This window comes from Loxodonta africana, chromosome 1 (genome assembly GCF_030014295.1).
Source record: "Loxodonta africana isolate mLoxAfr1 chromosome 1, mLoxAfr1.hap2, whole genome shotgun sequence".
Lineage (NCBI taxonomy): Eukaryota > Metazoa > Chordata > Mammalia > Proboscidea > Elephantidae > Loxodonta > Loxodonta africana.
Window position 1 is genome coordinate 699,539 of NC_087342.1, and position 15,731 is coordinate 715,269.

At 43.7% G+C, this 15,731-nt stretch overlaps 1 protein-coding gene across 2 annotated transcripts; it reads right to left on the reverse strand.

The window, feature by feature from the left end:
* Positions 1 to 1,857: 1,857 nt before the first annotated feature.
* On the reverse strand, positions 1,858 to 14,451 carry GCSAM (germinal center associated signaling and motility). Of its 2 annotated transcripts, XM_003412994.3 has the most exons (6): positions 14,042 to 14,313; positions 12,371 to 12,439; positions 9,454 to 9,498; positions 8,278 to 8,324; positions 6,538 to 6,566; positions 1,858 to 5,471 (listed from the first exon to the last, which is right to left on the reverse strand). In XM_003412994.3, the coding sequence occupies exons 1-6, from the start codon at positions 14,068 to 14,070 to the stop codon at positions 5,157 to 5,159; spliced, it is 534 nt and encodes a 177-aa protein (XP_003413042.1). In that variant the 5' UTR covers positions 14,071 to 14,313; the 3' UTR covers positions 1,858 to 5,156. The 2 variants fall into 2 exon arrangements, with proteins under 2 accessions (XP_003413042.1, XP_003413043.1); XM_003412995.3 differs by lacking the exon at positions 9,454 to 9,498 and having other exon boundaries at positions 14,042 to 14,451.
* Positions 14,452 to 15,731: the final 1,280 nt, after the last annotated feature.

Sequence of the window (15,731 nt, forward strand, 5' to 3'; positions counted from 1 at the left end):
TGAGCAAAATGCCTGGTGCACAGAAAGATTTCAACAAATATCTGAAATAGTCAAAGGATTTGAGAAGAAAAACTGCTTTTTTCTCTAAGTTACTTAAACACAGACACTGGTGGATCAACGCACCATCCCCCTCCCCAAAACACAAATTCTATCCACGAGACCAATTTTTTTTTATTTCAATTTAATTCTTTTCCCTGTATATCTTTAATGCTGTGTTCTGCTGAGGGCTTTAGGAGATACCAAAGAAAAATAAGACAACAATAAAAGAAGTTCCTGGTTTTATTAGGAGCCAGATCCTGCAAAGATGAAACAAGAAACAGCAAAACAAAACAGAAAACTCAATGGTGTTAAAAGTAAACAAAGCCAAATTATAGGGTTGTGGGTGGTCAGAGAAAAGCATGGTTGGTTGGTATGGTTTAACTGGGGACGGCTTCACATAGAAAGTAGGACTCAATCTGAACCCTCTAACACTTGGGGATTTGGATAAGCAAATCTGTCTTCCTTTACACGTTTCTGTTCTTTAGGTGTGCTGCAAGTTCTCTGCTTTTCCTTCTATATGTGGACTTGGGATATGGATCTCTGTCCTATTCAGAGTTGGTCAGTGCTGAGAAAAATGGGATAAATCTCTCAAAGATTCTCTTTTCTGATTTTATTGCTGTTTCATGGCTTTAAAATAAGTTAACTCACAATATTACTGCACTGATAGCAACTTTATCCACAGACATCCTTTATTCTTTCCCTCCATTGACTCAGCTTCAGCAGGTAGCCCCCTCACTTACAGTTGGAAAACCAAGGCCTGGAGAGATAAAGCGACCAGCCGAAAGTCCTACAGTTTGTTCGTGTCAAAGCCCAGCCCACTGGGCCACCATGGACCATGGTTGCCCAGCAGGCACCCTGTGCCCCTCAAGGTCATGCTCAGTTCAGACTTGGCTGACTTCTGACTGTCCACATGGAGCACAAGTGACCAGGAGGGAGGGATGAGTTGTGAGGTTTTACCAGCAGACTCTAGAAGACTCTCTGAGATGATAATGGCCACTCAGTGTTTCACTAAGTGCCTTGCAAAAGAACCCTCTGTTGGAAATTGGGAATTAATTGCATTCTGCACTAACCAATTTAATAGCTGGCAGAACCAAGGAACACTCAAATCGAGTAGCTTTCTGAACTAAAGAGGCCGAGCTTGTAAAAGAACAGAGTCAGATAAACATAAATAAAATCTCATTTTCTTCTGAAGATTCCTGTGGAGTCCCAAAAACTCACTGGCTCTCTTCTGCCTATGCCCTTCTGTCCCTGAGACTATTTGAAGCATATGTCATGCAACTTTGTTTTGAAAAGTCAGCATTCGAACTTATTCATAGTCAACGGTAGATTCTCCTGACTTATATTTACCCCCTTCTTGTATTTATTTCTTCTAAACACGAATTTATTCACAGAATAAGAGATTATTTATAGGTGCTAGTACGGATGTAAATCAGAAACCACAGAGGCTGCAGTTGTTGCATAGAACTTACACATACCGCTGTGAACTTTGTCTACGTGCAGTTCTGGGTGCGCAGATGGGGAGTTTCCTGGTGACATTTATGACTTTAGAGAATAATTTATATCCTCAGCCTTGGTTTCTTCACCAAGAACAGAGATTCTTAACTGAGAGGTTGCATCCAAAAACCCTTGAAATTGTATACAAATGGTGTGTGTGTATGTGTGTACACGAATGTGCATTTTCTGGGAAGAAGGTCTATAGCTTTCGTAAGAAATCCTGAAATCTATGGGGAACAAGGTCAGCATTATATACAGACATAGTAGGCATTTTGAAGCCACATGGCTCTCCCACTCAAAAATAATCCCTTTTCATCATCTGTCTACATTTCATTAAAAGAACAACTTTCTTTGGGTAAGCCTTTATGCCCAGTATATTCTTGGTCAAAATGTGTATACTGTTTGGATCAGGTAATACTTTCACAAGATAAAACTCGAACAAATATAACATCATAGTGTGCTAAGAATATTCATCCCAATCAGCTTCTACAGTGGTCCAATGGCAATGTGAAAAATCCCAGCATAAAAACCCAACGGTTCAATATTCCTAGTTCACTGGGAAGACAGCTGAATGGCTCAGCAATGCCTGATCACTGCAGGCTACTTTTGTAGACCGGATAACCAGACACATCATATTTTTCCCCATACATCATAAAAAGGTTTGCTTGTCTTTGCTTTTTTGGTATGATTTACTTGAGTTTTGTGGTAGATGATTTATGTACATTGGATGTAATCCACTCATTTCTGGGTGAGAAAGCTAAGCATCCAAGTGACATGCTCAGGGTCACAGAGCAAGGAGGGGCAAACCAGGTTTTGAATCTGCTGATTATCTGACACCGGTGGTGGAATTCTTTCCTCTAAGCCACGTTGTTTCTTGAACGGCATTGACTGCTACTACACATACCTCCTTCTGAACATGAGTGAATGTTGCCCAAAGGTCAAAGCTAAGGTTCCATGTATAGGAATTTTGCTAAAAATAGAAATTAGCAGAGGGTACGATACCAAGATATGATTGGCTCCTTAGCTGAAAACCATCAACTGGTTAAAATCTCAGCAAACCTAGGTTGACACATCCAATCTGAAGCTACTAGATTGATCCTCTTTAGGCACCTGGCACATTTCAAATCACAAAGTTATTTAGTTTTGGTTATCTTTGGGGACAGAACAGTAATTAAACACATAAGCCGTCTGTTCCTTGTCTCAGCAAACTTCTGGCTATTTTATTGTCCTTAAATTGGGGTCCTTGGGTGGCTAAAGGAGCCCTGGTGATGCAGTGATTAAGAACTCAGCTGCTGACTGAAAAGGTCAGCAGTTCCAATCCACGAGCCACTACTTCGAAACCCTATGGGGCAATTCTACACTGTCCTTTAGGGTTATCAGTCAGAACTAACCAAACGAAAACAGGTTTTTGGGTGGCTAAAATAGTTAAGCTCTCAGCTAGAAGACAAAAGGTTGGCAGTTCAAATCCATCCGGAGGCATCTCAGACGAAAGACCTGGAGATCTGCTTCTAAAATATCACAAGCATTGAAATCCTTGTGGAATACAGTTCTACTCTGACACACATGGGGTCACCACAAGTCAGAATCAAAAACTCGACGGCAACTGGTATAAATTAGGACTGGTTGTTAAGTAAAACAGCCAGTTGAGAAGAGAGATGTGAACACAGGAACATTCTAATTTACTAATTGTTTTTCGCCTCACTCAGCGAATTTGTGGTCTAATGTTTTCATAGCTCTTTATTGCTACCAGCTCTTAGGAATTCACATCAATGACCAAAACAAATTTTTATTTTCTAAAGTTTAACTCAAAGTTTGCTCAGTTAGGGCAGGGGTCTATAAAATTTTTTTTGCAAAGGGCCGAAGAGTGGTGCAACAGTTGTTTGGTTGTTAACTGAAAGGTTGGCAGTTCAATCTCACCAAGAACCTCCATGGGAGAAAGACCTGGCAATCTGCTTCTGTAAAGATTATAACCAAGAAAACCCTGTGGGGCAATTCTGCTCTGTCACATGGGGTCGCTATGAGTTGGGATTGACTCAACAGCATACAACAACAGCTTGGTTTCTGTCACAACTACTCAGCTCTCCTGTGGTTCAGCAGCCGCAGACAATATCTAACAAATGAGGATGCCTGTGCTCCAATAAAACTTACAAAAATGAGCAGTGGGCCACATTTGCCTTGTGGGCCACAGTTTGCCGACCCCTGGTTTAGAGAATAAATGTGATTTTAAGAGCTGAAGAAAAGACGAGGTGCCTTAATTGCATGTACAGGAGTGCTCATTAGAGAAGGTGTGTATGTATCTGTATGTTTTATTTTTCCATGTGGATATTTTATTCATATTTTCTACATAGCGCCATACAAACCAAACAAACCCATTGCTGTCGAGTGGATTCCGACTCATAGTGACCCTATAGGACAGAGTGGACCTTTTGGTTAGCAGCCATAGCTCTTAACCACTGTGCCACCAGGTCTCTTTATATATAGCATATTATTTAATGTATACATTTACCATATAGTAGAGGCTATTTTCTGTAGTATATTGGAAAAGCACCGAATTGGAAGCCAGGAGATCCAAGCTGTAGTCCAAGTTTGGTCATTACCTTGCCAGGTAACATTGGGCAAACTTACCCTCTCTGAGTAAAAAGAAAGGCGGTGGCGGGGGGGAGGGGGAGATTGGAGAACCTCCAAAGGCTCTCCTACTCTATCAGTCTCTGATGCTATGATTTTCTTTCTGAGATTTCTAGGAAGAGATAGAAAGTTTTAAAAAAAATTAAAGACATGGGTTTAAATTCTGACAAGCTGTCCTGGAACCTCTTGATTTAGTCCACATGATCAAGCAAACCACTGGGACCAACAAGTTGTAGGAGAGACATGCAAGAGGTCATTGCACAGAGGTGTGGAGTGTGAGTTACACCCCAGGCTGCCACCTTGGGTCTGAGCTGGAAGGTCACAGTGAGGAGCCTGCGTCTACAGACATGTGTGCAGTGAACAGACTCCCAATTGGGTTCACTTGGTATCTTGAGGAAATCTTCCAATGACTTTACAAGACAACCTTGTGGACTGTTTCTAAGGAGAACCAGCACCAAGGAGCAGAACCTTCTGTGATGCACACAACCTGTAGAGCACCAGAAAGCCCCTCCCATCACTGAATAAAAACCAAAACACCAAACCCATCGCTGTCCAGTCGTTTCCGACTCATAGAGACCCTACAGGACAGAGTAGAACTGCCCCACATGGTTTCCAAGGAGCGCCTGGTAGATTCAAACTGCTGACCTTTTGGTTAACAGCCATAGCTCTTAACCACCATGCTACCTGGGTTTCTCCATCACTGAGTAGAGCTGTCCATCTCCTGAACCAAATAGAACCAAGGATGGTCGCCATATTCTCAGTGAGTGGTGTTCAGGGTACTTAGTTATCTTTGCATATTGGTGATCCAGCAGGATCTGAGAGGCCCTGTGGTTTGCAAACCACGCTGTGCAGTGACCCTTACAGAAGGGTTTGGGGGGTGAGGTAAGCTGTAAGAGTTCTCTGCCCATGCCTGCTTCAACCACACCCTCTTTCCCCGCTTGTATGTGTTTCACAGATTGGATGGCTACCGCTAAACAAATTCTGGCCCAACTACATTGTTATAAATGGGAAAACTGAGTCTCAGAAGTGGACATAAGTGGACCTGGCTGTTGCTGGAAGTGAGAGTAGATTCTATGAGGCATGAGAAGTTCATATTCGCCTTCTGGGGAAGGTAGATGCCTAGGGGTGGGAGGGACCTGGATAAGTGCGTAAGTCGTTTCAGTTCCTCTTGAGGACTCTCTGGGCCTCTCAGCCTGGAGGAAAATATTTTCATAGTACGCCTCAGCAGAGTTCACCGATGGCCTTCTCTCGACAACCCTGTGGTTAATGAGGGTGTAGCATAGCTCCTCTGCAGAGGTCTCGTCACCATGTCCCTGGTGGTCCAAAGGAGAACCCATCTCAAGACCTGGACTCTTGCCATTCCCCTTACACTTCAGTCTCAACACAGGGCAGCCCTGGGGTAAAGTCTATCTTCCACGGCCACCCCCTCACCTTCTCTTGGTCATTTTTCCTAACTGGTTGCCCCCACCCCAACACTACCCCGGGCAGACAGAGCTCCGGGGCTGTGCACAGCATACAGCCTTCCCAGGCGTGAGCTCTTTGCCCCATGTTCTAGGGTTACCCTGACCACCTGTATGGTCCCCAATGTCTCAGGGCCCCGTGGGAAGTCCATTCTTACAAAAGCGAACAATCTGATGACACCTTAATGTGACTAGGGTATGATATTTAACTACCCATTTTAAAGATATTTTTGTTTTCAAAAAGAGAAAACCTAAGGGAAGATCTCATCCCAGCTGTAATCTCAGGAGATTAAAAAAAAAAAAAAAACAGCTGGAAAGTGTAAGGGAAAGGGCATGGATTTTGAGGTAAGACTTGGTTTTGAATCTTGGCTCTGCCATCTTGTCAGCTGTCTGACCTTGGAAAATGCACTTAACCACTCAGTTTTCTATCTGTAAATTGGGGGAAACTCATAGTACCATCTTAAAGGATTTTGGGGGCAGTTAAATGAGACACTGCCTGTAAAGTGCTCAGCCCACTGCCTAGAATAGACTAACCCATTGCTGTTGAGTGGATTCTGACTCATATCGACCCTATAGAACAGAGTAGAACTGCCCCTTAGAGTTTTCAAGGAGTGCCTGGTGGATTTGAACTGCCAACCCTTTGGTTAACAACTGTAGTCTTAACTACTATGCAACCAGGGTTTCTGGAATAGACTAAATAGTAAATGTTAGTTCCTTTTAATAAGTTACGCAGCAGATGTGGCTGCTACTTCTGTCACCAGGCCCTGTACACGGCCCTTCAGGGTCACAAGTCCTGGCATCTGAGTTTCTTTCTTCTATGTTAGGGTCAGAAGGGGTCTTAGAGGCCAACTCCCCCTGGCGTCTGGTGTCTGTGTTGCTACTGTCATCTCAGAAAAAGGCTCAGAGCTGTTCTCCTTACCTGCGTGGGAACAGCCGGAATTCCTTCATCTGGAGAAAGGAAAAACAAAACAAACAAAAAGCCACTCTGTGAATTTAAGGTCATGGGAAGATTTGAGCATGGGAGGAGGGGAAACTAGAATTTAAGCTACTGGAGAGCCAAGGAAAGTTGGGGTTACCCTCCCAGGGCTATGCTGCTCTACAGCGCATCCCTCGGGAGTGATGGGCCAGTCTGGACAAGAGCTGTGCTGCAGCTGAGAGGGAGACACGCTTATGGGTCTTTGATAGGAAATCACACTTCCCTTCTTCCCTCCTTCTTTCCCTTCCTTTCTCCATTCCTCTCGTCTCTCCCTTCCTTCCTTCTCCAGAATTTACTGCATGCCTGCTCTGTACCAGTGCTGGGGAGACAAAGATGGATCAGAAGCAGTCGCTGTCCTCCAGGACTCCCAGGCTAGCATAGAGGCAGATAAGTGGCTCTGAGAGGTTGGCTGTGCAGACAGGAGGGCGTCATACTGCTACAGGTGGCAAGGGACGGTGGTGGTGTGGGAACTGGTACTCAAGGAACGCTTTTCAGAGAAAGAAACTCTTGAGCTGAGCTGAACAGTCCCAGCGGACACAAACAAAAGCAGACCAATTTTCCGAAAGTTGATTTACTTAAAACCAGCTGACCCTGGCCACTCAGCTAAGAGACACACGGACACACTTTTTAGCCCCAGCAAACACACTAGCTCATGGGACAGGTCTGTGCTCAAACGTGGAAGCCTCATGACATGGCTCTATACAGGGGTCAGGGATGTCACTGCAGCCCACTGTATTGTGTTCTCTTGGTGCCGACACCCCAGGTTTTGCGTTCTCTCAGTGCTGACACCCCAGGTTCTTAGTCTCCACAAGCTCCCAGGACTTCCAGATTATCACTGCCAAGAAAAGGGTCTGCGAAGTTTCAGCATCAGGGGTCTTATTTCTACCATGTTTCACTCTGTTGGAGATTGGGGTTTCCTGGGACTCACAGTTCCCTTGTGTGAAATGGTGGTGGTGGGTGCTGTGTTGCTAATTTACATACCTTTTTTTACTGAGTTAGCACTTAAGATTCAGAGTTGAAGAAACTAAGCTTTCAGCTTTAAACTCAGGAAGGCAAAAACAAAACTCTGCCTTCAGGCTTGTACTTTCTTATTGTCTCTCTCTGTTTAGCACCCTTTCCTCCTCCAGTACTTCTCTCTCCTTAACCTCAACACTGTCCGTCATTAGACTCCTGAATATTCTTCTGGCATCTGCTCTTGCCATTCCCTGCTGCAATTTGTTCTCCAGGCTGCAATGGAAGGTCTCTCTAATGCAAATCTGATCATACCTGCCCCTTCAGTCCTTCCTGTAGCTCTCAAGTCAAAGGCCCAAATCCTTAACTTGACCACAGGGCCCCACCCCTCCTTCCCCTCTGCTCCCTGAGATCCAAGTGCACTGGCCTCCCTGGAAGTTCCAGCTACTGGCCTTGTGCCCTCCCACTCTTGGCATTTATTGTTCCCAGTTAACCCCTTCAGCCATCAGACTTCAGGAGCTAACAGAAAGTATGGAGATAACAAGCCAGTTGCTGCTTCAATGAGCTCACAGCCTAGTGGAGAAAAAAAGTCATGTGATTGGATAAATTCTGTGCAAAGAGCATAAGTATTAGACTAGAAATATGCCCAAGGGACTCTAGGAGCACGGAGAAGGGGCAGTTTGGAAATGTAAGTCTATCAGAAGAGAAAATGGTGGGAAATCCATGACTTACTTTCCTTTTGGGAATCTCGTCTTGCTTTAAAAGTCCGTATTTTTTTCCTGTAAAAGAAAAGGAAAATAAATTGGTTGCTTTGATATTCAGAAACCCTCAAAGGGCATTATGCTACCCGATTAAAACTTATTTTTAAACCTTTAATTTGTTCGAGCTATAGGCCTTTTATCATCCCTCCTTCAGCATAGAAAAATTAGAGAGTAGAGAAAAAGGACAATGAAGGATGGAACCAAGTAGACATCTACACTTTTGTGTTCCTGTCCTTTCTCGCTGTTTGTTTCTGTCTCTCTCTCTACTTCTATGAGATACATAGAAGTATGTATGTATGTGTAATGGATTGAATTGTGTCCCCCCCAAAATATGTATCAATTTGTCTAGGCCATGATTCCCGGTGTTGTGCGGTTGTCCTCCATTTTGTGATTGTAACACCACCCTTACTCAGGTCACCTCCCTGATCCAAGGTAAAGGGAGTTTCCCTGGGGCGTGCCCTGCACCACCTTTTATCTCTCAAGAGATAAAAAGAAAGGGAAGCAAGCAGAGAGTTGGGGACCTCATATCACCATGAAAGCAGCACCAGGAGCAGAGCACATCCTTTGGACCCTGGGTCCCTACCCTGAGAGGCTCCTCGACCAGGGGAAGATTGAGGACAAGGACCTCCCTCCAGAGTCGACAAGGAGAGAAGGTCTTCCCCTGGAGCTGACGCCGTGAATTTGGACTAGTAACCTAATAGACTGTGAGAAAATAAATTTCTCTTTGTTAAAGCCGTTCACTTGTGATATTTCTGTTATGGCAGCACTAGATGACTAAGACACCAGTTTCACTTTCAAAGGTGTTGCAGTTTGGACGCTACATTGCATGATCACCGTGGCTGTAAATCCTCTGTGTGGTTCTGTACGCGGAGACTCTGGCATTCGCGATGTGATTATGGGTCCTTCTCTCTGTTAGTGGCCAGTTTCAGCTGTGTTTCTGGACTTTCCTCTTTGGAGAGAGTGCACCACCCATTCAACCGTTGTTCCCATTTCCCACCAAACTGAAGGGTCACTTCCCTGAGTGATATTCAGGTGATTGTGTCTGGGCTAGCAACAGGCTTTGTGATGGCCACGGACTGCAAGGTATCTTACCACAAATACCACATTCAAACCACACTTAGGGAAATAACACCTGAAACCAACTCACCATGGAAGGCAGAAACACCCTTCAGCAACTTGGAGACACCAGCATCTAAAATGCCAAGGAAATGATGCAAATCACAAGGTTTATCTCGGCAGCTTTAAGTTGACGCCCAACACTTTGCCATTTCTCTGGAAAATTTTTCTTATCCACAAGAGGGCCTTCATCCTACGTAACTTGGACACATCTATCCTGTGAATAGGTTTATCCTCCTAGGACATTAACTGGCCCTTTGGAAAGATGAAGATGACACTGTCGAGTCCTAATCAGGGAAGGAATTTTCTGCTATATTCCCAGCAAGGGAAAAGGGTTAAATAATCTCCAGTTCCAATGATTTACTTGGTCACCTTGTGATGAAGGACACACAACAAAAATTATCTCTAGGAAATCACTGTAAAAGTGTGTGGACCTTATAGAAATTATTTCTTCCAGGAAATGTTTATTCAGGATTCCACTACACTTTGAATGTCTCCTCCTACACAGTGGTTAAGAGCTTGGCTGCTAACCAAAAGGTAGGCAGTTCGAATCCATCAGTTGCTTCTTGGAAACCATATGAGGCAGTTCTACTCTGTCCTATAGGATCTCTATGAGTCAGAATCGTGGAATCGACTCAATGGTAATGGGTTTGTTTTTTTTTTTTTTTTTTTGGTTTTATACTGCGTCATAACTGTCTGTTCATTTGCCTATATCCTACACTAGAACATAAGCTTTGTGAGGTTGGGACCATATGTATTTATGCATCATATAACATATCATCAGCATTTGACAAAGCATCTGCCGATAGTAAATGTGTTTCTGATAAATATTAGATGAATAAATAAAGGAGTGGTCAAGAACAGAGCAACTGAAACTGGTTCAGGAGGTCATCAAATCTGCCACATTGGCCCTGATGCTATAACTAAATAAGCAGGATTTGCTTCCTCTCTTCTGGCAGAAAGCCTTGGGATCTCTCTCCAGTCAGGCATCTAAGCTGAAGTATCATTCCTGGTATTCTTCTGAATTTGAAGCACATTCAACTATCTACATGGTTGGATATGAAAACCATTTATAAAGCACTACATATATCAGTAGTGAGTTCTGGTTGGTGCAAATGGTTAACACACTCAACTGCTCACAGAAAGGATGGAGGTTCGGGTCCCCTCAGAGGCACCTAGGAAGAAGGGTCTGGAGATATACTTCCAAAAAAATCAACCATTGAAAACCCTGTAGAGTGCAGTCCTATTCTGATACACATGAAGTTGCCATGAGTCAAAACTGATTCCACAGCAATTGGTATATACATCAACATTACTATCTAAACACATTTAGAAAAGACCATCCAAAATTATCTGCTTGAATGAGATTTCCCATGGACTAGAAAACGGTTGACTGCACTGTGACCTTGGCCATGGGTGCCAGCTTGGCCAAGTGTCCTGACAGCCTCTAGGATCTTTGCAACATCAGAGATTTTGGGGCTGAGAGGCACCACAGTGACCCCTCCTCTTCTTCAGGCTACAGTCAGGGTTCTTTAGCCATTTGCTTATATATCCTGTTTCTGTTGAGGAAGAACTTCAGAAGGAAAGTATTGGATTATGTCGATGCTCAGACACCAGGCTCAGTGAGAAGATATGGGGGAGGGGTGACAAGAAAGGAGATGATTGATTTTGAGTAACAGGAATAGTATTTCTGAACCCCTTGAGCCTCAGTTCCTTGAGGATTCTTACAAAGTTTGCCTCATGAAGTTGTAAGAGTCAAGAGCTATTTGCAAGCCGGCTATTTCCTCCACTCAAGTTCTTTGCAACATATTCTGAGCATTTTGGTTTGAAATGGGCTCAGGCACTCTCTGTGGAGCAGGCCAGGTATTTTAGATGCTGGTGACTCCCCATTGCTTCCTCCCCAGGACACCAGATGGTGAGGCAGGAATTCCAGGTTCCTGTCTTTTACACCAAACCTTCCCTGGCTCCCAAGTTAACCCAGTCTCTCTCTTGTTATAGTGCCCATCAGTTGGACTTTACCCCTTAACAGATACCTAATGACATCCTCAAAAATACACAGTTTTTTGGCTTGCACTCAGGAAACGAACCCTGTTGGATGGATCTCTGGGTCCTCAGCCCCTAACACAGGCCTTGGCTCAGTGGTTGTTTTATAGTTGCTGCTCTTTCAAAAGCTCCTCTTGAAACCACAGGAAAAACGGAGATGGCTTCAAGGCCATAGAACAACTGGCTTTGCCACCCTTTGGGATTCTTGGACCCTGGGACACTACTTCCATATTTGAGTGATTTTCTTAGTTAAGAGGGAAATTTTTAAGGCCTAGAGTGCAAAAGACCTGGACAGAAAGGACTGATGATGAAGTTAATAACAGCAAGGAATACAAAGGTTTCCCTCCACAAGCCGCCCAATGATTGTAGTGACTGGGGGATGTGGTCACTTCAGAAATAGAAAACCAGAACCTGAAATAAAATGATGAGGGTGAAGACTGAGCAGCAAGGTCCTTGAGAGGTGAACAAAAAGATCACAGGAAAAATGGCCTTATTTCCTGTTGTGGAATTCCTGTATGGTGCAAATGGTTAACACACTTGGCTGCTAACCCAAAGGTTGGTGGTTTGAGTCCACCCAGATGCCCCTTAGAAGAAAGCCCTAGCAACCAACTTCTGAAAAACCAGCCACTGAAAACCTTATGGAGCTTGATTTGATGGCAATTCATATTGGCACTAGTATTTCCTGTTGCTAGGAGTTACACTAGCCTTGTAGCAAAGTAGCAAGTCCTCTGTCTAAAGGTTCAAAGTGTTTTTGCTTTTGTTCTGCCTTTACATTTACGACCATTACAACTGATGTTGGGTCTAATCAGGTATCTTCTGCTGTGGGGTATCAGAGGTCCAGGACCTGAGAGACTTCCTTCTTCCTGGGCCAAGACTGGTGGAAGCTTTGTTGAGTTTGCCCTCACCTGGATGTTTTCTCTTTGGGGTTTTGGATTCTCAGGTTCCAAGGTATTTCTTGAGTGTCCTGCTGCCACCTAAAATTTAACAGTCAGAAATGAGCTAAGTATTTCCTCTTCAGGTTTCCCATCTCTTTTCATAATTTTTCAACTTTTCTCACTTCTGCCATTCACTCATAACCCTGGAATAGCCTTAGCTAGATGAGTTTTTTTTTTCTCCCTTGTTGCCCCCACATCTGTCAAAAAGCCCTCCTAAAGCGTAGACCACAATGCACCCTTGATCTGCCATTCTCTTCATTGCCATAGCAACAGCCCACCCACCAATCTCCTCCAACAACTGCTATGCATGACTGATCCTAAATCTTTTGTCTCGGGAATGTGAAAGACTCCATATCATGACCCTGAGAACGTCAGTAGAGAGAGAGGCCAGGGGCTCTTTAGCTGTCATTATCAGCGTGGTGCCTGGGGGAGGGCACTGGCCTTGTCTCATGTAAGTTGCTGTCTTTAACAGAAAGCACCAAGGCAGAGAACATGGGATAAAAAGAAAGAGAAGAAAAGAATTTTTAAAAGATCCTGAAGTTCCTCTTCAGCCAGGCCCATAAAACAAAGCTATACCAAATGGGCATACCAGTCCAGGGGCTAGGATGAGAAGGCAGGAGAGGACAGGAAAGCTGGTAATGGGGAACCCAAGGTCGAAAAGGGGAGAGCGTGGATATGTCATGGGCTTCGTAACCAATATCTCAAAGCAATATGTGTATTAATTATTTAATGAGAAACGTGTTTGCTCTGTAAACCTTCATCTAAAGTACAATAAAGGAAAGAAAGAATTTAAAAAAGAAAACAAATTGACTTATTATTTGGGTTGGGTTCCTGTTTAATCATCTTTTCTTTTCCAGAGAGTGAAGTTATGGAGAGAAAGAAACTAATAATTAAATACTACCCATTACCCATTATATGCCAGTCAGAGCCCTGGTGGCATATTGGTTAAGAGCTATGGTGAGCTACAGTTGCTAACCAAAATGTCGGCAGTGTGATTCCACCAGCTGCTCCTTGGAAACTCTATGGGGCAGTTCTAATCTGCCCAGGAGAACATATCCTCCTCAGGCACTCAGAAAGTTTTTTCTTCTTAGACTGTAGCCTAATAACCAAAAAACCCAATGCCGTCGAGTTGATTTTGACTCATAGCGACCCTATAGGACAGAGTAGAACTGCCTAATGTGTACCCCAAAACTAAACCCACTGCTGTCGAGTTGATTCCAACTTATAGAGACCCTATAAGACAGACTAGAACTGCCCCATATGGTTTCCAAGGCTGTAAATCTTTACAGAAGCAGACTGCCACATCTTTCTCCAACGGAGCAGTTGGTGGGTTTGAATTGCTGACCTTTCGGTTAGCAGCTGAGCACTTTAACTACCAGGACTCCTTAGCCTAATGTGTAGACTTCCCTTAATAAGATCATTCTGTCCTTTAGCTATCCTCTACCAGCTGCTAAATGCAATTCTGAGAAGGTAAAACCTATGAAGAATTTAACATGGTGCCTGGCACATAGTAGGCACTTTAGATTTGTCAGGTGCCTTAGTGAAATTCCCTCCACCCCCAAGAACAGACATCTTTTTCTCTTTCTGGCTGCATTGCCCCATCGCATCTCCCCTGCTCCCTTGGAGGGAGTCTGCACTCACCTGCGTTTCCTCAGCAGATAGTTCCCCATGTTTTCAGTCCCCTCAAGGCCTTCTCAGCCCCACTTTCCACTGCCTTCTCAGCCTGCCTTGTGCTCTGACTTTGAAAAGGCCTTGTAGCTCTGGCCACTGGTGCAGATGGGGCTGAAAGGAGAAGGGTATCTCTCCGCAGAGGGGAGGAAGCACCCAGTGGGAGGAGAGTTAGAGGTGCACAGAAGCACAGCTTCCTTAACTGCCAGAGCCTGAGAGAACCAGCGCATGGCTAACCAGAAGCTGTCAGTCAGTGGGAGCTTTCAGCCTCTGGGGAATCCCAGGTCTGCCATTACTGACAGACCTGGGGATTTTTTTCATGTCAGATACCTAAATTTATTGGGCATAAACCACTTTGTCTTCTTTGGAAAGTCAGAGGGGGGAAATTTGTTTAAAAAAATGATAAGCTTAGAACAAATAAAAAGTCAAGCACAAAGCAGTAGAAAATACCATAAAACATATATTTGATAAGAAGACTTGTATCCAGAATACATAAAGAACTCTTAAAACTTAATACAAGGAAAACACTCGGTAACAAAATGGGCAAAATATTTGAGCAGTCTTTTTCGATTTTTTTTTTTTTTTTTTTTTGGTGAAGACTTATGTCATGGATCTATGGCCCCCCAAAATATGTGTCAACTTGTTTAGGCCATGATTCCCAGTATTGTGTGGTTGTCTTCCATTTTGTGATTGATATAATTTTCTTATACGTTGTAAATCCTAACCTCTGCAGTTAATGAGGCAAAATTGGATTATGTTGAAGAGGATTAGGGTGGGATATAACACCTTTGCTCAGGTCACATCCCTGATGCAATGTAAAGGCAGTTTGCCTGGGGTATGGCCTGCGCCACCTTTTATATTACAAGAGATAAAAGTAAAGTGAAGTGAGCAGAGATGGGGGACCTCCTACCATTACGAAAGCAGCACCTGTAGCAGAGCGCGTCCTTTGGACTTGGTCCCTGCTCCTGAGAAACTCCTCGACCAGGAGAAGATTGATGACAAGGACATCCCTCTAGAATCTACAGAGAGAGAAAGACTTCCCCTGGAGCTGATGCCCTGAATTTGGACTTGTAACCTACTAGACTGTGAGAGAATAAATTTCTCTTTGTTAAAGCCATCCACTTGTGGTATTTCTGTTATAGCAGCACTAGGTGACTAAGACAGTATACTACAGTAAAACAGACACCAAGTCAATGATTTCTACATGTACAATTCAGTGACACTGGTTACATTCTTCAAGTTGTGACGCTTCTCAATATTCTTTCCCAAATTATTTCACCATCATCAACACAAATTCACTGTCTCCTAAGCTTCTGATCTTTTGATTTGCTCTCGTAAATTTGATCTCATATAGCTAACTCTTTAAAGAACACTATGCTCAAGGCACACATTCTTTTCTAATTAAGCTAAACTTTTATTTGGTTTGGAAACCCTGGTGGTGTAGTGGTTAAGTGCTATGGCTGCTAACCAAGAGGTTGGCAGTTTGAATCCATCAGACGCTCCTTGGAAACTCTATGGGGGCAGTTCTACTCTGTCCCATAGGGTCACTATGAGTTGGAACCAACTCAAAGCAGTGGGTTTGTTTTTGTTTTTTTGTACTATTTGGTTTACAGATGACATCAGGGGATTGTTTTCGTTTCTTCAGAAAGTCCGGAATTCATGA

Coding starts and splice junctions, on each gene's coding strand:
- GCSAM (XM_003412994.3), bottom strand. CDS start 14,070: ATGGGGAACTATCTGCTGAGGAAACGCAG. Junction 9,499..12,370: donor CCCAAAGAGAAAACATCCAG/GTGAGGGCAAAC, acceptor TTGGCATTTTAG/ATGCTGGTGTCTCCAAGTTG. Junction 8,325..9,453: donor GGGTGTTTCTGCCTTCCATG/GTGAGTTGGTTT, acceptor TTTCTTTTACAG/GAAAAAAATACGGACTTTTA.